This window comes from Mus caroli, unplaced genomic scaffold (genome assembly GCF_978045245.1).
Source record: "Mus caroli unplaced genomic scaffold, Mus_caroli_1 scaffold_7, whole genome shotgun sequence".
In the NCBI taxonomy this organism is placed as follows: domain Eukaryota; kingdom Metazoa; phylum Chordata; class Mammalia; order Rodentia; family Muridae; genus Mus; species Mus caroli.
The window spans coordinates 21,367,750-21,389,976 of NW_028227262.1; the positions used below are offsets into that span (position 1 = coordinate 21,367,750).

General features: G+C 50.4%; 1 protein-coding gene across 1 annotated transcript in view; it reads left to right on the top strand.

The window, feature by feature from the left end:
* Positions 1–1,478: 1,478 nt before the first annotated feature.
* The window catches only part of Prmt8 (protein arginine methyltransferase 8), an 81,963-nt gene continuing 61,214 nt past the window's right edge, over positions 1,479–22,227 (top strand). The window contains exon 1 of the mRNA XM_021165307.3: positions 1,479–2,282. Within this exon, the coding sequence (XP_021020966.1) occupies positions 2,208–2,282 (75 nt within the window). The 5' untranslated portion in view covers positions 1,479–2,207. The remainder of the gene's footprint in view (positions 2,283–22,227) is intronic.

Sequence of the window (22,227 nt, forward strand, 5' to 3'; positions counted from 1 at the left end):
GTGTGGGGTGGGGACAGTGTTGGGTTGGAAGTCGAGAGGCTGGGGAGCTGGTTTACAGAAGCTCCTGCAGCTTGTCGAGGGACCTTAGACAAATGCCCCTTTCTCTTTCATCCGGAGTCCTTACCTGTAAGAGGACTGGCCCAACGTGTGGGTGGGGAATCTTGCTATTCTAGTCTTATTTGATTGCACACGTACTAAGCTAAGCCTCTTTTGATCCAGCATCTCAGAGTCTTTTTATCTGAGAGAAGACGCGTAGGGGAAGAAAAGCAGGAGGTACCAGAGGGTAAAAGTCAGTTTTTAGATGCACTTATGTCCCCTCCTTTATACAGCGTGTGGCAGGATGGCAGGATGGGAGTGAAGAAGGATCAGGCATTGCCAAAGACTGCTCATTCATGCCCAACTCGAATTCAGGTCTGTGGTTTGAGAAGGTTGAGGGGAATTTACTCTTGTTCTGGGATTATCAATGAGGTTAACCCAATACAGTTAACAAAATACAGCTTCTTGCTGTATTTTCTTTAATCCTTCTCAACTCCCTCCTCTTCCCGTTTTTTCACTCCTCACCTCTGCTCAAGGCTGTGTCTCTTCTCTTGCCTGAGGATCTTGGTCTGATAGAAGTATCTATCATGGTGAGCGGAGCTGGGTTTTGGACCTTTTCCTCAATGAACCTGGGTTAGTTGAGGACAGTCACTCTTACACTTCTTAGCTATCAAAGGTTATGATCAGACTAAACAGGGCGTTTGGTTTAAATAACTAAGGACTGAGATGAAGCGGGAAGAAAGCTCCTGGCACATCTGTATGGTCCCTGACCTTGACCTGTGGGCCAGAATGCCTGAAGGTTCAGCTTTCCCTGAGATAGCCAGCTACAGAGTCCTGAGTATGGCCTCCCTCCCCCATTGTTCTATCCCTCAATGCCTGACAGATGGCCCGAAAGAGAGGAAAAAAAGCTCTCAAAGTGAAGACAGGAATGCATTGTATAAAAATTCACACCCCCCCGCTGCCGCCCAAACTCTCCCTTAAAAAAGGATCGAGAGAATCCTAATGGGTACGTGACATCCTCTCGGCTCTCTCCCATAAAAGGGACGTTAGGAGAGGGTGAAGGTGGGGGAAGGTCTGTAGGGGAGGGGGAGAGACGTGTGGGCGGGGGAGGGGGGGGGCTGACAGGCTAGACAGGGGTAGGGGAGCTAGACCGCGGACCCTTTTATTGATTTGTTCCTGGTTGTTTTCCCAAGCCACCTCAGGCAGCCACCTTCACTTCAACCCGGTCCTCCTGAGAGGGGTTTGAAGGCCTTCTGGTCTTGGGTCCTGAGGGTGAAGAAAAGCTAGATAGAGAGGACCTCGAGTTGAAGGAGTTGAGAACTGCCCCCTCCCATCCAGACACCCACCCTTTTCATGCCCCAAACATTAATCCGCGCAGGAAGGATCCAGGAATCCACCGTGTGGGGGGTGGGGGTGGGGTGAGGGGCGTAGACATTTGGTAACCGTGGCTGAGTCTTGTCCGGTGCTTGCCTTCGTTAGAAGGACTTGCACTGACTGGGCTGAGACCCTCCAACAGCCTCGTGGACGCCTGCTTCCCGGAGCCTGGCGCGCGGCCCCGCAGCGTGCGCGCAGCCCTAGCCCCCGCGCCAGGTGTGCGCCGCGCCAGGAGCGCAGCGGAGCGCAGGCGGCCCCCAGACCCCGCGGTCCCGGGCACGGGGGCGGGCTGGGGGTCTCCGCCGTCAGCGCCCCGCCACCGCTCGCTCCCGCGCACCTCCCACCCCGCCCCCACTCACCGGCTCAGCCCCCGGGAGCGCCGAGCAGGACGCGTGTTGCTTCGCCCAGCGATCGGCAGAAGTTGGGAGAGTTGCCGTCCGCCTCCCGCCTGCCGGACTTCGGAGCCGCTGCTCTCGTCGGCGAGCCCGCGGGGCCGCCTCCCTCCCTCCCGCCCAGCCCGCCGCGCAGGGGAGAGGGGCGCGGAGGGGGTCGTGAGCGCGACCAGAACTTGCAAGTGTGCGAAGGGATGCGAGGCAGATGAAGAGCGAGGAAACGTGAACAAAGTGGCGACCGCAGGAGGGACTCCACAGAGCTCGATTGTCGCGGAGGACGCTCGGGGAGAGGGGCTGGCTGGGATTTTTCCCCCCTCCTCTTGCATTCTTAGGCTCTCTTTTAAAGCCACATCAGCCGTCTCTCGTTCTTTACTATCTCGAATCCCCAAACCCTTGTTGGCTCTTATGGGCATGAAACACTCCTCCCGCTGCCTGCTCCTCCGGAGGAAAATGGCGGAGAACGCAGTCGAAAGCACCGAGGTAAGGAGGCGACCGGGCCGGGGTTTTCAGCGACCCTGCCTCCCACCGGGACCCCTGTGTGCCGCCGCTGCTTGCTGCCACCACCACCGCCGTGGTGCCAAACTTTCCCCATCCCGCTTGTCCCTTCCGAGAGAGAGAGAGAGAGAGAGAGAGAGAGAGAGAGAGAGAGGAGTGTAGGAGTGTGTGTGGGGGGCGACGGTGCACGTCTCAGTTCCTTTCCCCCTTGAAAATCTAAAATTTCATCCCCATCACCCTCTCCTGCCACCCTCTGCTCCCTTCCTGTTCCCCTAAGTCCCAAACCTTGGGCAGCCCGGCTCCCCTGTCCCTGTGCATAGGATTCCGATAGTGATCCCGGATCCCGGCTTTACGCAGAGCTGGGGTGGGTTATATTAGAGCCAGGTCTGCTCCCTGCAGTGCATCGACTATCTCCCACCGCTACCTGGGTTTTACCCTTCAAGCTCGAGGTGGTCCCCAAGCTACGGGTCCCTGCAACACGGCGGAGAGCTCCCGGCCTTAGGGGGCCGACCTGGTGGCAATACTAAGCACCTGCACCTGACCTCCCCCGCAGTCCCCAGTCCACAGCCGGGCCGGAGGTCTGCAGTCCTAGGGTGCTTAAGGCGCTCGGAGAGCGGAACCCTGGGAGGGCGCACCGACCGCGGCCCCATTCAGCACCAGGGACAGCGCCCGCGCCTGCCGCAGCCTAGCCCGCACAAGCAGCGGGGGTTGTGCGCCCGGGGCTGCAGCGCGAAACGGGTCTGCGGCCACTTGTCCCGCAGCAGGAGGCCGCTCTAGCTCCGCAGACGATACTCTTGCCCTCCGTCTTCGGCAGTCCTTACGGCCGCCCGTTTCTGCCCGTTCTCTACTCTGGAGTTGGCCTTGAGCTGCAGAGAGCCCAGCGGGCGGGTCTTTGCGTCCCGAGCAAGTGTGTTCTTTCGCCTCGCTCTGACCCAGCTGTCATCACAATGGGATTGTTCCCTGGCTCTGGGCACCTGTAGTCATGGAGGGGATCGGCATGGGCAGCCCCCTTACCTTCACAGAGGAACTGTGCGCCGAGGTGGGGGTGGAGTGGGGCGTGTGTGTGATCATCCCTTATTCGGTGGCAGGAAAAAGACACAGAGCAAACTCCGGGGCTCTATTAATAGCCCAGTGTCTGGTGGGGCTGCCGTACATTTCACATACGGTAACCCATATGCAGCGTGGGGCTGAGATGGGGGTGTGGCGCGGAGACTGTCCAGGCCTTGGGGGAATGCAAAAACAACATGAAGACCCTTCTGGGCCTTCTTTCGAAACTAGAGGTCACAACTCATTCCCCACCTCACGGTATAGGCAGCAAAGCTTAAGAATCCCCATTCCTTGGACACTAGAGGCAGCATGCTTCTGGCAACTGTCGATTTTGAAACAAACACGATCTGGGGCTGGAAGATGCGGGGCATACAGCAGTTAATGTCTTCTCCTTGAGTTAGGGCAAAGCCATTCTGCATGTCGTTCCTTGGACCATCCTCTTCCCCACCCCAACCTGGGAGCAGAGTCTTTGAAACCGAGTAATAGCACCAGACGCTCAGCATTCCCCTCCCCCTCCGCCCTCCGATCGCCCACCCGCGGAACAGGTTTCTAAAAATAGCTTGGAGTCTCAAGGCCGCGCACTGGTGAAGTGTTGGGCCAGCCAGCTTGTAGCAGTCCCTGCAACCCAGTAGCTATAGTTCTTCCTTGCTGTTTCCCTATCCCACCTCATCTTCACTTGTCTTTAAAAAAAAAATAGAAAATAAAAATAAAAAAGTTTTCGTGGGTCCTCGTCCACAATCACTGGGACTGGCGCGCGGGGTCTAGTGCAGACCCGGGCCACGTTTCGCAGTGTGCAGTGGCGGCTGCGGCTCTCTCCACCTCGGTGAGGGTTAAAGGCGTCCGGAGCAGGCAGAGCGAGGCGCGACAGGCTATTTTTACTTGCTTCCCCCGCTGCTCTGAGCTCCCCCTTCTCAGCAGTCGCACATGCCAGCTCTGCTCAAGGCATCAATGAAAACAGCAGTAGAAGCGGCGGTGGCAGGGGCGGGGGGGGGACGACGGAGTACGGGGGGGGGGGAGAGAGAGAGAGAGAGAGAGAGAGAGAGAGAGAGAGAGAGAGAGAGAGAGAGAGAAGAGAGAAGAGAGAAGAGCGAAGAGAGAGCAAGCAAAGACCCAGCTGGGTCCCCTTAGATGACAATGAATCAAAGCGGGACATGGGAAGGTTCAGCTCTCAGCAACTTCCTTGGAGAAAGGATGGAACCCAGACTTGGTCAAACGTGCCCAGTGAGGCATACAGGCCTCGTGACTACTGCTTGGTTTTCCTCCAGGAACGGGAGGGCTGTTTTTGGAATAAGCTAAGAGCAAAGCGGTGCTTCCAAAGTGGGGTATTGAGGGGTTGCATTGCCTGCACATCTTAGGGGTGGCAAGAGCACACTTGTGGATGCATGGAGTGTGTGGGTGGGGGGAGGGGAGCGGGGCAGGGAATGACAACGGTTTCTGTCCAGTCTCTAGCAGGTACTCACTCTGTACCCGGAAAAGTAGGTTTCTAAGACCCTAGTGGCCTGGCTTTTGCCCTCAAAGAGCTCACAAATTAGTGAACACAGTTGTGGCTGGAGAGCCCGGTTGCATCTTTCCCTGCTTCTTGCAGGTGGTAGCACACTACTTGTGTTCTGTGCTCATACTAAGGCTATGAGAGAAGCGAAGGTTAGTATTTGTTTCTCATATGAGAGAATCGAAGGTTAGTATTTGTTTCTCATTTTCTTGGAGACCACAGAGTAGCCTGAGGTCAGGCAGCGACTCCGGCCAGCTGGTGGGTTAAATCGGGCTTGAGGTATGGATTGCCCTCACTTTCAATCCATTGCTCTTTGCTCCACTCTTGCTATTTCTAGCAAGATGCCATGTGTGAATGGGAGTGCATGTGAGTGGGAGGAGACGATTGCTTTGGAAGGGAAAGGCAGCAGGGAGGGAAAGTAGGGAGGGGAGGCAGAGAGGATGGCAGTCATCAGGCAGGGGAGGGAGGTGGTGGTGCTGGTGGTGGTGGTGGTGCTGCTGCTGCTGCTGCTGGTGGTGGTGGTGGTAGTGGTGGTAGTGGTGGTGGTGAGGCATGTAGTATTGAGACTGAGGCTGTGACTCTATGTACTGTGACCACCATCTTCAGACCCGGAACAAGGTGAGATACTAGGGTATGGAGCCTCCAGTGTGAGACGTTGTGGCTTGAGTGCACCTTCCACCCCTTTGATTTTGGTCTCTTAAACTTGTTCATGAGCTGATTCAGTTTGTGGCCAATAATCTGTGTATGGTGTAGGGAAACATCAGGGCAGTCCCCGACCTCACTTCCTGCTCTGTCTTCCATCTCAGAATCTCCTAGGGCCACTTTTTTTCTTTCGAGACAGGGTCTCCCGTACCCCAGGCAAGCCTTGAGCTCTTGAAGACCTTGAACTCCTTATCTTTCTGACTCTACTTTCTGAGTGCTTAGGCACGAAACCACACTGCAGTGGGATTTACACAGTGCTGGAGATTAAACCCAGGGCTTTGTGAATGTTAGGCAAACTCTGCCAACTGAGCTACATCTTCAGTGTGGTGCTGGGGCTTCCTGTGACATCTGTAGAGCCTCCACTCCCACTCTCTGCACCCTACCCACAGTGCCCCAGGCAGGCCCTTTATCTCAATGCTAGAACCTTAGCTCCCAGCATCTGGCCATGTCTGGTCCAGTCTCCCCATCCTTGCAGGGCTAGCTCTTGAAAGGACAAATCTGCTTGTGGTAGGTCAGCTCTCTGAAAACTTAGGAGCTACCTCGTTTCCTACAGGGTTCTGGTGTTCTTAGCATAGTAAACAAGGCCCTTGAATACTTGCCCTATGGGAGACTCCAAGGCAGCCGAATTTATGCCGAATACTTTGGTGATCCTCCATCCATCTGAAATGCTTCTTCCCGTTCTCTTCTCTGGGGGAAAAAAGTCTTCCTCAACCTGCAAGATTCAAATCAAACGTTGCTTCCTCTGGGCAGCCTTCCCAGATCTCTCATTTAACCTCTCTCCCGAGGGAGATCAATCCATGGTTTCTTCTTAGGTATTTGTGCTGCCTGTCTCTGACTTTTCCTATCACAAGGTAATTGTCTTTTATATATGTTTGTTTCTCCAATTGAATAGGCAACCTTGTTTCTTTTTCTTTTTCACTTGTCTTATTTTTAGCATGGTTTCTGCCACAAGGCAAATAATAACTGATTTGTGGGATTATAAGACATTTTTAAAGCCTTCTGACTTTCCAGAAATTGTAAGCACCTGTGTTTACTTACCGGGCCAAGGTCATCTGATATGACTGTAAGGGATTAAAGCAGGCAGGTTGGAGGAGCCACAGTAAGACTGAGGCTGTGACAATTTTACTGAGAGCAATCAGACTTTTTATAACAGAATATAATGGCAATTTCTAGGATCAATACAGTTATAGTTGCCAGGATACAATCATGCTTGCAAACTTTACAGGATACACAAAATTAAAGTCTAAGACCAATTGTTCTGTCAGGCTTCCATGCTTCCTTGACTTCTGGGGGAACATAGAGGAAAACAAAGTGGCCAAAACATGTCACTGACCAAGGACTGTGTCAGTCTCTCAGGAACTGGAAGGCACATTAGCCCAAGAGCAAGGGACCCCAAGATGAGAAACCTATGGCTCTCAAGGCAGCTAGGTCACCATGGTTGCCTGCACCCATCTCTACTCTCATGATGTGCTTGAGCCAGTCCAATCCTTTAAAACTCACAATGGACAAAGATTCTGGGGATCCAGATGTTGTAAATCAGATAAGTGACCATACAGAGGAACCTGTATTTCATGTGGTATAGGCATCTGGCTAGTCAGGATACCATCAGGGTATTCCTGAAAGACCTAGGAAATATTGAGGGGAAAATGTTATATTTTACTCCTACCAATGTAATAGCGAAATGAGCTTTAGCTCATATATCATCTACCGTGTAGCCTGAAAATAGTGTGGATCAGTGAGCAAATCCAGAGCAAATACTGCTCAAACCCAAAAGCATTCTGGGATGTTGTTGTTATTCATGGACCTATTCAATACTCAGTAATCATTGCCTCTTGCCATGGGGTATTCATCTAAGAGAAGATAAATGTGTTCATCACAAGGTCCTCTTACGAGCCAGTAGGTTAATGGGCCCTTCTCTGTTCTTCTTGCTTTACTGATTCTCGGTGAAAACCTGGTGTGTTATTAACGGCTGGTAACTCCTTGTTTGGGGATCCATCCCCCTAAAGGAGAAGACCAGGGATAGAAAGAATAGCTTTAGCAATCCTCATTTCAAAGAATTCTTCTTGGAATGTTCTGTTGACTTGCTAACCCAGCAAGAGCATCATCACAGGCTGAGGAAGACCCAGTGATGACTTGGTCTGGGTACCCATGAGCGCTCCTAGAGTTACAAGTATAAGTGAGCTGATTTTCACAGTGGTATATATACTTGGAAGGTCAGGCTAATAAATCTTAGCTTCCGCTTCAGTTTCAGCTGAAGTATGTGGCCCCATTATACCAATGTCCGAGAACTGAGAGGCGGGGTAAGAGGCAGGGGTAGCTGGGTAGCTGTTTCTCTTAGGATGGTCTGCCTCTGTGTCTCTGAAAACACCAACTCCCTGCACAGGCCCTGGAGTCCAGCTGCTGGCTTTTCAATCCAGTTCTAGGATCCCTAGATGTGTTGCTGTGTTGAATCAGTGAGAAGTTGTTATGATTAAATACATTCAGGCTTGTTTCTGGCCAACACTTGGTGTTTGACCGCTATCCTGCTGGCTTATAAGAAACTCGCCTGCTAGGAGTTTCAGTCTTGGTGGGCTCTCTCTTCTTTGTTTCTCTTGTTGAAATGACCCCCCCCCTTTCCATTACCCACATCCATTTCCCTTCTTCAGCAAACACCGATTGCAACCCTGAAGTGAGCTCGGGAGAATTAAGAAGATACCCACATGTCCTCCCCCCACCCCCTGGCAAAGTTGGCTTTGTAGAGAGTCCTAAATTGGCTTTTGGCTGTCAAAGAGGGTGAAACACAACACTCCTGTCTCTGGAGTGAGCTTCATTTCCTCCTCTTTGCTAACTGCGACGTGAAGTGATTCTCACATACCAGTGTGGAACATGCAAAAAAAATCTGTAAACCCACTACTTACACCTCGGACTGTACTGTGCCAGCAGGGAAGAAATGGGCAGCCTGACAATGTGTGGGCTGCCAAGGTAACTGCAAGAGGCTATTGTGTGTAGGAGACACGGGGGTTCCATCGATGCAAACTGAAGCAGTGAGTGGATGGACAGGGACCTCCAAAAAGTTGCTATGCTGTTGCTCTTGTCTCTGAATGCTCTTACCCAAGATACCTAGTGGCCCACTCACAAGTTTCTTGTCAAAAGGTTTCAGAGAAAAATGGTTTCCCAAGTTTTCTAGTTATCTCATTGATTGAGGAGTTCTTCCTGGAATTGGAGTCTCTTCTCTTATATTCTGATGGCAGTTAACTTTGTAAAACTAGGTGGTTTGGTTTCTAGCTAAGGGCTTAGCGACTGCCTCCTAACCTTTCTTCCTTTTTGAGATAGGGTCTTACTATGTGCTTCCAGCTAGCCTAGAACTCTTTATGTAGACCAGGCTGGGCTTGAAGTCACAGAGCTCCACCTGCCTTTGCCTCCCAAGTGCTGGGATTAAAAGCATAAGGCACCATGCTAAACATGTTAACTTCTTTTCTAGATTGTGTTCAAATCCCACACCCTCTCTCCCTGTTACACAGTGATCGACCTTCTCACAGGGGCATTGTAGGTGGGAGCGTGTGAGAAGACTATTCTCTTCATCATCCAGCTGGTTGGCTCTTTCACACATCAAATGACTTTTCACATTTCACTTGTTATTAGAAGTTTCTCATGCAACATGGATTTCCCAGATTTTTAATGGGCTACCCATAAGTAAAGATCCACATCATTTAATGTGTTATTTGATGAATACAAACAGTTTGATCTGCTCCTTTTTACAATGTCACAATCTTAAAGTGGAAAGAAACTCATTTAGACAAAGAGAGAACACTATTCCATGTCATGGCTGTTGGTGAACTCCTTTAGTCTTAGAGCAATAATGCTTTCGCCCCTTCTAAAGACAGCATCAGACTCATGGGTCCAACTTTTTGTGCATGTTTTTTGGTACATTTTGACCCATAGCATCATCCAAAGCTTGATTTTTGTTTCCCCACAAAGACCTTGGCAATTGTGCACAAAGAGAGCTCTGTCATCTTTACCTGACCCTTAGACGCCCTATTACACATTCCATCCTATAGGGCACTGTGAGACGCATGCTGTTCCCATTGTGGAAATTACTATGAATGAGATTGTGATGGGACTAAGACCTCAAACTTTGACTATCCAATCACCAAGACCCATATTTTGTCCACTTTTGAGTCTGGCAAAACATGGTAAAAACCTAAACAAGAATCGAAAGGAGTCTAAACAAGAACTGAAAGATGAAGACAAAGGAAGGGAGAAATCACTAGAAGAAATAAGGACTTGTGAGCTTGGGAGACATCTAGAGAGAGATGTTTGGCTACTTCTCTTTGCTAGGAATCCTCCTGTGGTCTACACCCCTGTCTTACCGCCTTCACTTCCACAGTCCTCACAATATCCCAAGGATACATCATAACGTGTGGTGGAGACAACTCTCTCCCCTTCCTCTATGCACTCATCCTGGAGACTGTGTTGAGGGATCAGGAAAAAGCACTCCTGTCTACTAAAGCACACCCCTTTGGAAGTTAACCTCAAGGCCGTCATCATTACATCCAGACTCTAAGCTAGCTGCTGTTTGGTGGGGAAGCCATGTACACTAGAGACGGTTTTGCTGTTTGGTCTTTGAAAGATCTTTTTGGTTTCACCACATATTTGCATTTTCTAGTGGTGTTGTAGCAGAGTACCAAACACTGGGCAGCTTAAAACAGAATATATTTGTTTTTTCACAGTTCTGGAAGCCAGGAGTCTGCAATCCAGATGCCAGTGGAGTTGGTTCAGTCTGGAAGCTTTGGCGAGCATCCTTTCCTGTTCCTTCCCTTTCTCTTAGCTTTGTGGGGTTGCCAAGTGTGCTGGGCATTCTTTGGCTTGTAGACATAGCATTCCAGACTCTGCCTCCATCTTTACAGGGAGTGTGTGTGTGTGTGTAAGTCTTAAAAGGTCATGTGCCACATAGGATTAGCTCCCTCCCCCCATTGTAGTGGGACTTCATCCCAACTTGATCATTTCTGCTCCGATTACAATCCCAAACGAGGCCACTGTCTTAGTTAGGATTTCTATGGCTGTAGTACAATACTGTGATCAAAAACAACTCAGGGAAGAAAGGGTTTGTTTCATCTTAAAAATCCCAAGTCACACTATATCAACTGAAGGAAGTAAGGGCAGGAACTTAACGAAGGAACTTGAAGGCAGGAACTGAAGCAGAGGCCACTGAGGAACTATGCTAATTGGCTCATTTCCCAAAAGCTGGCTTTCTTACATAATCCAAGACCACCTGCCCAAGGGCAGCACCACCCATGGTGAGCCAGAGCCTCTCAAATCAATCATTAATCAAGAAAATGCTCCACAGTCTTGCCTACAGACAATATGATCGAGGTCTTTTCTCAATTAAGGTTCACTTCTCCCAGAAAACTCTAACTTATGTTGATAACAAAATAAACACACTAACAATCAACAAAAAAAACCCCGAAGATTATCCAGAACAGTCACTTACATAAAAACAGGGCTCAGAAATACAAAACATCTTTTGATCACCCAACATAATACTCGCACCATAGTAAGCCTAAGACCTGGCTGATGAATGCCTGGATGGTCAGTCTGCAAAGCAGCTTATTTCGTCACCCCTCCCCCTACCTCTCCTCCCAGTGATCTCTTTCCCTTCACTAAGCTGCCCACCTCACCCAGGGTCTCTTATTGTGTTTTTTTTTTTCTCTCCCTTGAGTCATAGCAATTATCATATGCGCTATCATGTTTAGTTAATGTTTATATTTTCATTTCCATTGGGCACAGTAAATGCTGTGTGGACACCATTTTCCTTACCAGCAGCAGTGCAAAGCAGCTCTTACCAACTGCAGTTTGTAGATGAGGAAATCGTAGCTTGTGGTGGTTAATTGTCTTGACCAAGGGTATACAGTTGGTGGGAAGCTGGGATGGGATGCTTTGAGTTGGAATGTGCTCTGTGGGTGACACAGGACTGTTTCTGTCTCTCCCTCCTCACTGTGCTTTTGGCACACGTGTGTGGTGTATGCATGGGGATGTGTCCAGTGTATGTTGCATGTGTGTACATATGGAGACCACGGTGCCTGTGTCAGGTGTCTTCCTTTATCTTTCTCCACCTTATTTTTGAAAAACAAAAAACAAAACAAAACAAAACAAAACAACCCTTCCCCTAAACCTGGAGCTTGCCAACCCAGCAAGATCAACTGGATCCCGGCAAGGCCAGGGATCCCTCTGTCTCCAGCCCCTCTTTTTAACTTAGGCACTGAGGGTCCAAATCCAGGTCCTCGTGCTTGCACAACAAGAACTTTACCTATAATTGAACTCCCAACTCTGTTCTCTCTTTTATTCACACTCCTAACCTCCATCTTGCCTTATCTTTTTTTTTCTCCCCTCCCCCACCAGCTCCTACCCACCAGGTAAATTTGTAGGCTTGGGAAAGAGCTCACAACTGATTGAAATCTGTAGAGCCTGTATCTGGAGTGGCAGAGGATTTGTTTTGGATTTGCTGGTAGAGTTGCTTTAGTGGCAGAGTTGTGAGCTCTCTGAGTAGTCCAGTTACTCCTGGACTGTCAGGATCAGCCTCTCAGTACTTCTTAAAAGTTAAAGCACGAGCTACTGATTTCTTGGCCTCGAGTGAAGGTTGACTGCAGCTCTGGGCCTCTCTGCCTGAGGTATGACCTTATCTATTTGCTTCTTGTCAGCTCTCACAGGTGACTCTGTGTATCCATGCCCAGCGTTCACCTATGATCTATAACAGGCACTTCATCCCGTGGGGCCATTCCGAGTGTTGTGGGCGCGGTCATACAAATACAGTGTTTAGCATGAGGTTTGTGCTTAGGAGCACGAGCTATCATTAATCACCTGGGCTTATCTGGTAGATTCTTAAAGTGGGAGCAGACAAATAAAGAGCCTTAGCTGGTGACATCATACAGTCATGGCAGCGGAGGGGAGAGCTGAGCAGCTGAGAAAAGGCTCAAATTCAGGCCTGCTGAAGACAGCTGGAGACAGGACTCGTTTCTTGTTGCCCTAGGGTCCACTGGGCCGGTGATAACAGCCTCATCATGGGAAGATGAGGATTCTCTGTGACCCACAGGCCAGCCTACTGCACTGGGGGCTCATATTCAGCTCTGGAGGGTCAGCACTGTGGTACCTTGTAACAGCTACAACAGAAGTAAAATCCCTGCAAACTCTGAGGGAAATAGAGATGGGGTGTTCGTCTGCCAAACTGTGACAAGGCTGAGGAAGCATACAATGCCCTTCCCCAACCTGTCCCCTAAAAATAAATAAATGAACAAATAAATAGGCAACCCCTGCTTGTTCATCACTGCACAAATGTAGCACTTTCGTGTTAACAGAGAGAACTGAGGCATGAGAGGAGGGGAGAAGAGTAACAGGAGCGGGAAGCCCAGTCTCCCAGGACAGATTGGATGGTTCATTAAGGAATTAAGACCCCTCCCCTCCTGACCATAAACCCTTAGGAGAAAATACTGTGTGCTTGGCCTGGCCCAGGCTAGCCTGGTTAAGTAGGACCAAATTGGGCTAATGGCACTACAAAGGGAGTGGCAATTAGCAAATTCATCAATTAGGGCCCTATTTGCCACTGCATCGTGGGAGATAATTTCCTGAGATGAAGCAAAGTGGTAGCCTTTCAAGAGTGGGGCTCCCAGAAAATGAAAGACTGGGAATCCCCGCAGATGCGTCCCATTCAAGGACTCCATCTCTCCCTGACAAGCAGTTATGACAGCAATCCTCTGAAGAGGCTTAATCAGAGAATCCACAAATGATTACAGCCCATCACAAGTGCAGATAGGATCTTAACTGAGGACTACCCCGTGTTAATATTAACGTACAGATGATAGGATCTTAACTGAGGACTACCCCGTGTTAATATTAACGTACAGATAGGATCTTAACTGAGGACTACCCCGTGTTAATATTAACGTACATGCATCCGTTCTTTTGCCTAGAGGTGCATAGGCAAACTAGACGATCTGAGGCCTAGTTAGTGCCTGAGGGGCGTTGCATCCAAGCCCCACACATATGGAACGACCTCCTTTTGTTATCATCTCTTTTTATGTTCAAGTTATAGCTGAAGGATCCAGTGTGCAGTAGGGTGGTTTGGGGCACCAGTTTTGAGCTTTTATCTCGTTTTCATCCCTGTGGGATTATAAAGCACATTTTATGGGGTAGCCAGAAGCACCACATTTAATAACAACTTTGGACATAAAGAAGCCTGACAAATCTTTTCTCCTTTTTCCTTCCTGTTGGAACTTTACTTGCCCAGCTTTTGTTTTGCTGTTAGTGGAAGATTTATAGTTCAGAGTGGGAGCAGTTGCTTTGGAGGTTCTGGGAGAGCTGATATGAATGAGAGAACCCGGTTGGGCTGTGGGGGTGGGGGAGGGGACGCATCTGCGTCTGAAGGGGTAGATACAGGGCGCAGATGAGCTCCCTCGCATCCTCACAGACGAGCTCCCTCGAATCCTTACACACTTGCAGACGAGCTCCCTTACATCCTTACACACTCGCAGACGAGCTCTCTCGAATCCTCACACACTCGCAGACGAGCTCTCTCGCATCCTTACACACTCGCAGACGAGCTCCCTCGCATCCTCACACACTCACAGATGAGCTCCCTCAGATCCTTACACACTCGCAGAAGAGCTCTCTCGCATCCTCACACACTCGCAGACGAGCTCCCTCGCATCCTCACACACTCGCAGGCGAGCTCCCTCACATCCTCACACACTCACAGATGAGCTCCCTCACATCATTACACACTCGCAGACGAGCTCCCTCGCATCCTCACACACTCACAGATGAGCTCCCTCACATCATTACACACTCGCAGACGAGCTCCTTCGCATCCTCACACACTCACAGATGAGCTCCCTCACATCCTCACACACTCACAGACGAGCTCCCTCACATCATTACACACTCGCAGACGAGCTCCCTCGCATCCTCACACACTCACAGACGAGCTCCCTCACATCATTACACACTCACAGATGAGCTCCCTCGCATCCTCACACACTCACAGACGAGCTCCCTCACATCATTACACACTCGCAGACGAGCTCCCTCGCATCCTCACACACTCACAGATGAGCTCCCTCACATCATTACACACTCGCAGACGAGCTCCCTCGCATCCTCACACACTCACAGATGAGCTCCCTCACATCCTCACACACTCACAGACGAGCTCCCTCACATCATTACACACTCGCAGACGAGCTCCCTCGCATCCTCACACACTCACAGACGAGCTCCCTCGCATCCTCACACACTCACAGATGAGCTCCCTCACATCCTCACACACTCACAGACGAGCTCCCTCACATCATTACACACTCGCAGACGAGCTCCCTCGCATCCTCACACACTCACAGACGAGCTCCCTCACATCATTACACACTCACAGATGAGCTCCCTCGCATCCTCACACACTCACAGACGAGCTCCCTCACATCATTACACACTCGCAGACGAGCTCCCTCGCATCCTCACACACTCGCAGACGAGCTCCCTCGCATCCTCACACACTCACAGACGAGCTCCCTCGCATCCTCACACACTCACAGACGAGCTCCCTCACATCATTACACACTCACAGATGAGCTCCCTCACATCCTCACACACTCACAGACGAGCTCCCTCACATCATTACACACTCACAGATGAGCTCCCTCACATCATTACACACTCACAGATGAGCTCCCTCGCATCCTCACACACTCACAGACGAGCTCCCTCACATCATTACACACTCGCAGACGAGCTCCCTCGCATCCTCACACACTCGCAGACGAGCTCCCTCGCATCCTCACACACTCACAGACGAGCTCCCTCGCATCCTCACACACTCACAGACGAGCTCCCTCACATCATTACACACTCACAGATGAGCTCCCTCACATCCTCACACACTCACAGACGAGCTCCCTCACATCATTACACACTCACAGATGAGCTCCCTCACATCCTCACACACTCGCAGACGAGCTCCCTCACATCATTACACACTCACAGATGAGCTCCCTCACATCCTCACACACTCGCAGACGAGCTCCCTCGCATCCTCACACACTCACAGACGAGCTCCCTCACATCCTTACACACTCGCAGACGAGCTCTCTCGCATCCTCACACACTCGCAGACGAGCTCCCTCGCATCCTCACACACTCGCAGGCGAGCTCCCTCACATCCTCACACACTCACAGATGAGCTCCCTCACATCATTACACACTCGCAGACGAGCTCCCTCGCATCCTCACACACTCACAGATGAGCTCCCTCACATCATTACACACTCGCAGACGAGCTCCCTCGCATCCTCACACACTCACAGACGAGCTCCCTCACATCATTACACACTCACAGATGAGCTCCCTCACATCCTCACACACTCACAGACGAGCTCCCTCACATCATTACACACTCGCAGACGAGCTCCCTCGCATCCTCACACACTCGCAGACGAGCTCCCTCGCATCCTCACACACTCACAGACGAGCTCCCTCACATCATTACACACTCACAGATGAGCTCCCTCACATCCTCACACACTCACAGACGAGCTCCCTCACATCATTACACACTCGCAGACGAGCTCCCTCGCATCCTCACACACTCACAGACGAGCTCCCTCGCATCCTCACACACTCGCAGACGAGCTCCCTCGCATCCTCACACACTCGCAGACGAGCTCCCTCACATCCTCACACACTCGCAGACGAGCTCCCTCGCATCCTCACACACTCACAGATGAGCTCCCTCACATCCTCACACACTCACAGATGAGCTCCCTCACATCCTCACACACTCGCAGACGAGCTCCCTCACATCATTACACACTCACAGATGAGCTCCCTCACATCCTCACACACTCGCAGACGAGCTCCCTCGCATCCTCACACACTCACAGATGAGCTCCCTCACATCATTACACACTCACAGATGAGCTCCCTCACATCCTCACACACTCGCAGACGAGCTCCCTCGCATCCTCACACACTCGCAGACGAGCTCCCTCACATCCTCACACACTCGCAGACGAGCTCCCTCGCATCCTCACACACTCACAGACGAGCTCCCTCACATCATTACACACTCGCCCTACGTGACTTGAGATCCATTTCACCCGGTGCAGGAGGGCAGTGTGAATCGCTGGCGGGAGCCTCTGAGAATAGAGGCGGTGTCTGATGTCTCAGCATGGGGGAGTATGTTGCATGTGGGGCATGGTTAGAGTAGGCTGGTGAATTAGTTATCTTTCCTGTCGCTGTGATAAAAATACCGGACAAAAGCAAGTTAAGGCAGGAAGGGTTTATTCTGGCTCACAGTTTGAGGACACAGCCCGCTGTGGCATTGGGGGAAGGGGCGGGGAAGGGGCAGAGAAGGAATGAATTTGAGGCAGTGGTCCCACTATGTCCACAGTCAAGAAAAGGAGCTGGATGCTGGTGTTCTGTCTGCTTTCCCCTTCTTATTCAATCCAGGCCCCCAACCCACGGGACACTGCCACCCATTTTTAAACCAATCTAGAAGCTCCCTTAAGACCCTCCTGGTGGTGTTGTAGGTATTTCTAGACTCTGTCAAGTTGATAGTCAAGACGGACTGTCACAGGCAGCTGTGGGAACAGCTGAGGAACAGCCTCATGGAAAGAAAGCTGAGTCTGGGGTGCAGAAGGCTTCGGAGCCTTAAATCTACATTTTTGTGTCGTAAGGTGCAATGGTCCTCCTGAGGTAAGGGCTGGGGTCTGGGCTGCCTGCTCTCACTCCCAGGTTTTCTCCAGGTGACCTCATCCTTGCTCCTGGTTTCTCCTGGTTTGTGTGTGGTTAGTTACAGAGGTTCATGCATTTGGAAGCTTTGTCCTCAGAATGGTGATAAGAGATGATGGACTTTTGAGAGGTGGGGTTGGGGAATAAAGATGATCAAATCGCGTGATGGATGTAAAAGAAATTATCTTCGTGAAACTCGTCTCTATGTGACAGTTACAGAAACAGAAAGATGGGGAAGAGTGTGGGGGGGTGGTATTTGAGTCTCCTGGGAAGTACTCTCAGCAGACTAGGGAACTATGGTCTTGTTCTGTTGCCTAATTTGAGATGAAGTGGTTTACTTCTATGTGTACCACAGCCATAGTGTGTTTGAACTGGTCTTCCCTCACCAGAGGCCAAGCCAGTGTGGCAGCCAACCTCAGACTCTGAAGCTTGAAACGGTAAGCTGTCTAAGTCCCTTTTCATGAGCAGCCTGTCTCAGGTGTTTTGTTATAGTACTGCACAGCTGACTTCTGCAGCTTCCTTTCTGGTCCATCTGCAACTGCTTCTCAACCTCAGAGCAGCATCTGAGCTTTCTCCTCCGAGGTCACCCCATATGTCTGACACCGACAGGCCCTTTCCCTCAGTTGTCTCATTGGAACCCCAAAATTCCTGAAGGCTGTATGTCTGGCCTTCCTTTCCTCTAACTCATACGGGATTGTGCTCTGTGCGTCCTCATCTTGCTGAGTATTAAGTCATCAAACCCAGAATCCTAGACGCTTCCCCTTCTTATCTCATCAGCATCAGAATCCTAGATGCTTCCCCTTCCTATCTCATCAGCAAGGCCTGAAGACTCTGCTTAAGAGTCTTCTGTATGCATGCACGCATATGTGCATACATTCCCACACACATCTGCATACATGCGTGTACATGCATGTGTACATGGATGTGCGTGTGTATACATGCATGTGTGTGTGTTTCATAGGTATGTGTGGTCTATGCTCATGCATATGCAGAGGCCAGAGCAAGACAGGTCATGGGGTGTCTTCCGCTGTCCTTTTGTGCCTTACTGCTTTGAAGCAAGGTTCCTCACCGCACTGGAGGCTTATTGGCTAAGAACAGCAGGCAATCAAGCTCTCAGGATCCCTTCCTAGCCCCTCCCAGTGTTAGACTTACAGACATGCTCAGTGCAGTTAGGAACATTGCTTCAAGGCAGTAAGGCACAAAAGGACAGCGGAAGACTTCACTTTTTACATGGTGCTAGGGATTTGAACTCAGGTTCCGGAGTTTGCATAGGAAGTGCTTTTGCCCATTTTGTAATCAACCGAACCTCATTTAGGCATCTTAGGTACTTGTTACCCCAAAGTCGCAGGTCTGTCTTCCATGTTCCAGGAGAGCTGTCAAGACACAAGGGTCAGCAAGAACCAGTGCTTCATCTGTGGTGACTGGGACTCCCTTGCCCTTTGGCCACAATAAGAGGCATAGAGAAAACCAGAGAGGCCCTGGAAAAGCCTGGCTGGAGGCAAGGGGCTAAGAGTTTGGATCTACCGTATGCCTCCTCTGCTGGTCTAGCATCCCTGGCCACGTAGAGATTGGACAATGGGATCTGCATTGTCCTGAGGCTCTGCCCAGGGAAGCGGATGTGATGCCCTGCACTGGTCACTGTCCTTGTCATTCTGACTTATACAGCTTAAGAGAGGAAACGTTCGTTCTGTCTCATAGCTTCAGAGGGTGCCGCCTACGATGGTGAGACAAGCATGGTGGACTAGGTCTGTGCTTGTGGGAGCAAGATGCTCACATCATGGCTGAATTAGGAAGCAGAGAGAACCAGCCTGGACTTAAGGGTCAAATACAACCTTCAAGGTGTACCACCAGCAACCCACTTCCACCAAATAGGGCTTATATCCCCAAGTTCCCATGACCCCTCAAAACAGTGCAACCAGTTGGGGATCAAGTGTTCAAACACGGGAGCTTGTAGGGGCCATTTAATACAGACAACATCAGACTTTGTTTCTACTTTGGTCCAGGCTTCTTTGATTCACACCTGCTCTCAGTTCAGTATTGCTTTTTGACTCTTTTATCTGCATAGTTAAAAATAGATCTTTGCTACTCTTCCATGTAAAGAAACCCAAACTGCGTGGGCAGCTAGCACTGCAGAGCACTGTGATCTCTGCCGCAGGCCACTCTGGTGACTTGTCTCGTAGGCTCTGTTGAGCCTGCACCCTGCACCCTGCTACACCACATGATCTGGCGAAGCCACTGGGGACCTGTCCTGAGCCCCAAGGATGAACTGCCTCCACTCCCCAGTTCATTCACTCCGGTGATGTGGTACCTGATACTATAATCAAAGCAGAGAACCAACTAAAAGGCAGAAGCCCTACTCTGGTGGTCTGGATTCTGTTGTTGGAGGCTATCAGACAGGGAGCATGGTGGCTTCTCTGTGAAACACAGGCATGGTGGTTCCTATCCATCCTGCTTTATGGAGTGACCCTTTAATAGCAAGGGACAATGGCGTCAGAACATTTGCAAAGTGTGATGTCATGGAAGACCACTGTCTGCCAGCTCATTAAGCCTTAGTAGGAATCAAATAATTTTAGAACGAGGTCCACAGGATTCAGAAACCAGAGTTAGATTCCCACTCAACGACTGCTTACTCTCTGTCAGGCCTTTGCCGAGACTATGTTTGCCCTGCAGAGTGCTGTGAAGCCAGGGGTCTTGGTGTCTGAGGTTTGAAAACCTCTGGCCTGCCATCAGAGTTCTGATGCTAGCCCAGTACTCAGTAGAGCATGTGCCCTCTGTACGGGTTCTGCCTGGTTAAGTCCCCTTACTTCTGGCGAGTAAAGAAACTTTCGAGTCTTTAGACCTGCTTTACATCTTACTCAAGAGCAAGACACAGGTCCCATGGTTTCTGAAGCCCCCTTTTGGAGTTCCCATGCATGAATCCGTTCTTTAATCCCTAGTAGAGCAGCCACCTCTTCGTGGTGCTGTCTATCAGATTGCCTGCATGTACTTCATTGTTTCCAGGCATCTTTGGAGATCCAGCTCTGAGCTTCTTGCATGTCATTTCCCCACTACTGGCCCCTTTCAAGCATTCTGACAAAGGGAGCCAGAATCCAAAGAAAGAAAGCATCAAATGTCAGTAGCTCTGGGAATATGTTTAATAATGGTGGTGAATTCAGTCCCATGCCTGGCTCAGGCAGACCTGTGCCCTACCGTATATACCTTTCGAAAGGCTTTTATCCCATCCAGCTTTAGCTAGTGAATACGGCACTGTGGCGTGTCCTCTAAGGAGCCTATAGTGACTTAGTGGATCTTGGGATCTTTCTCCAGCCTCAGTCCAGAAGGACAAGGAGGATCTGGACAGAGAATGGGGCAGGGCAGACGTGACTGCCCCTTGATGACAAATTGCTCTGTCTGAGTCAGAGAGTTGGCTTTGGGGCCACATTGTCAGGTGTTGTGTTCATCTTCCAGGCCCTTCTGAACTCAGTGAGCCCTGCAAAGAGGAGGTAGCTTGTCCCTTTTTTGAGGCCCAACCAGGCTAGCACCTGGCTGGCTTAGTGTTGGGATTGGCTGTGGCCCCAGGACCTTCCTGGCTCATCTTGTCAGAACTGCCAGGAATGCTGGGGAACAGACTGGTGCTGGCTGCTGCTGCTGCAGAGTCAGGGTAGTGGGGGGGGGGGAGTAGCTGGCCTAGCCAGTGGAGACTTTCTGACTACATAGTTTTCATGGAAGGAAATGAAGCAGGCTTGTCATTTTAAGTCTGCTCCTCCTGTTCACCCTCCATCTGTCACCAGGACATTCTGTGAAACTTCCTGTGGAAAGCTGGCCCCTGACCTGGGTTAGGGGCAGCATCAGGGATGGAAGAGAGTACAGTCAACTGTAAATAGCCCTTTGTCCCTTCTCTGTGTGGTCCCTACAGATCACTTTTATGAAGTGAAGTCACCTAGCTCTTTCCCCAAGGGACGTGGGCTCTGAGTCCACCTGAGACCTAGGGGTCAACTGTGGAGCTCCTACAGCTCTGGCTTCCACTAAGCCACGTTCACAAACAGGAATAATGAGCCTAACTCACTTAGCACACTCTGGACTAGGAGCAGGAGCCTTTCAAAGCACCTGGTAGGGGTCACCCTGTTTAAATCTTAAATAATCCCATGAGTGGATATGCATCCTAACTCCAGTTTATAGATGAGGATGAAGCTGTGACCCAGATAGGTTCAGACAATTTCCCAAGATCTAGCAGTCATGTAGCTGGTTTCAAGAGAGTCAGTCACCTTCTAGAACCTGCATGGCCCCTGGTTGCCCTGGTTTCCCCTGTGTCAGTCACAACAACATTTTCTGGAGCTTTTAGAAAAAAAGTCTTTCCCAGAGCAGACTGACTGGATTCAAAAGCTCTAGAGGTGGGGTCAGAAATCTACTCTGTAGGTGGTTCTCATGGTCACTCGATGATCAGCTTACAACAGTGAACTGCAATCTACCCGCATCCATCGCTAGCCTTCATGGGAGCCCACTGGCTCCATTATGCTAAGGACCTATACCATTCTCTAGCCTACTTAAGGGGACAGATTATCTGAAAGGTCACTCCTTGGCCTTGACCGTGGCCTTGGCAGGTTCTTGAATCTTGTGGTTTCTTAAGATGGAGCTCAAGTCCTCCTATCTGCTAATGCTACGGCCTTGAGTTAGCGAGTTATTTTCTCTGGATCTCGTTTCCCCTTCTTCTTCCTTCAGAAAGATTTGTGTGGGGGTCAGATTTGTGTGAAGGGACATTAACAAAGCCTTTAGCGCCAGGGCTGTTCAGGGAAGGGCGGCTGCCATTCTGGTTGTGATGGCGACGGTTGCTCGGGGTTGCTAAATGCTTGCCTCTTATATGAGACTCAAAAAGCAGATCCAGGTTGCAAGCTAAAATTAAGCTCAAAGAAAGCAAAGGGCAGAATCTCAGCCCTGGCTCTCTGGGACGATGCCCAAGGA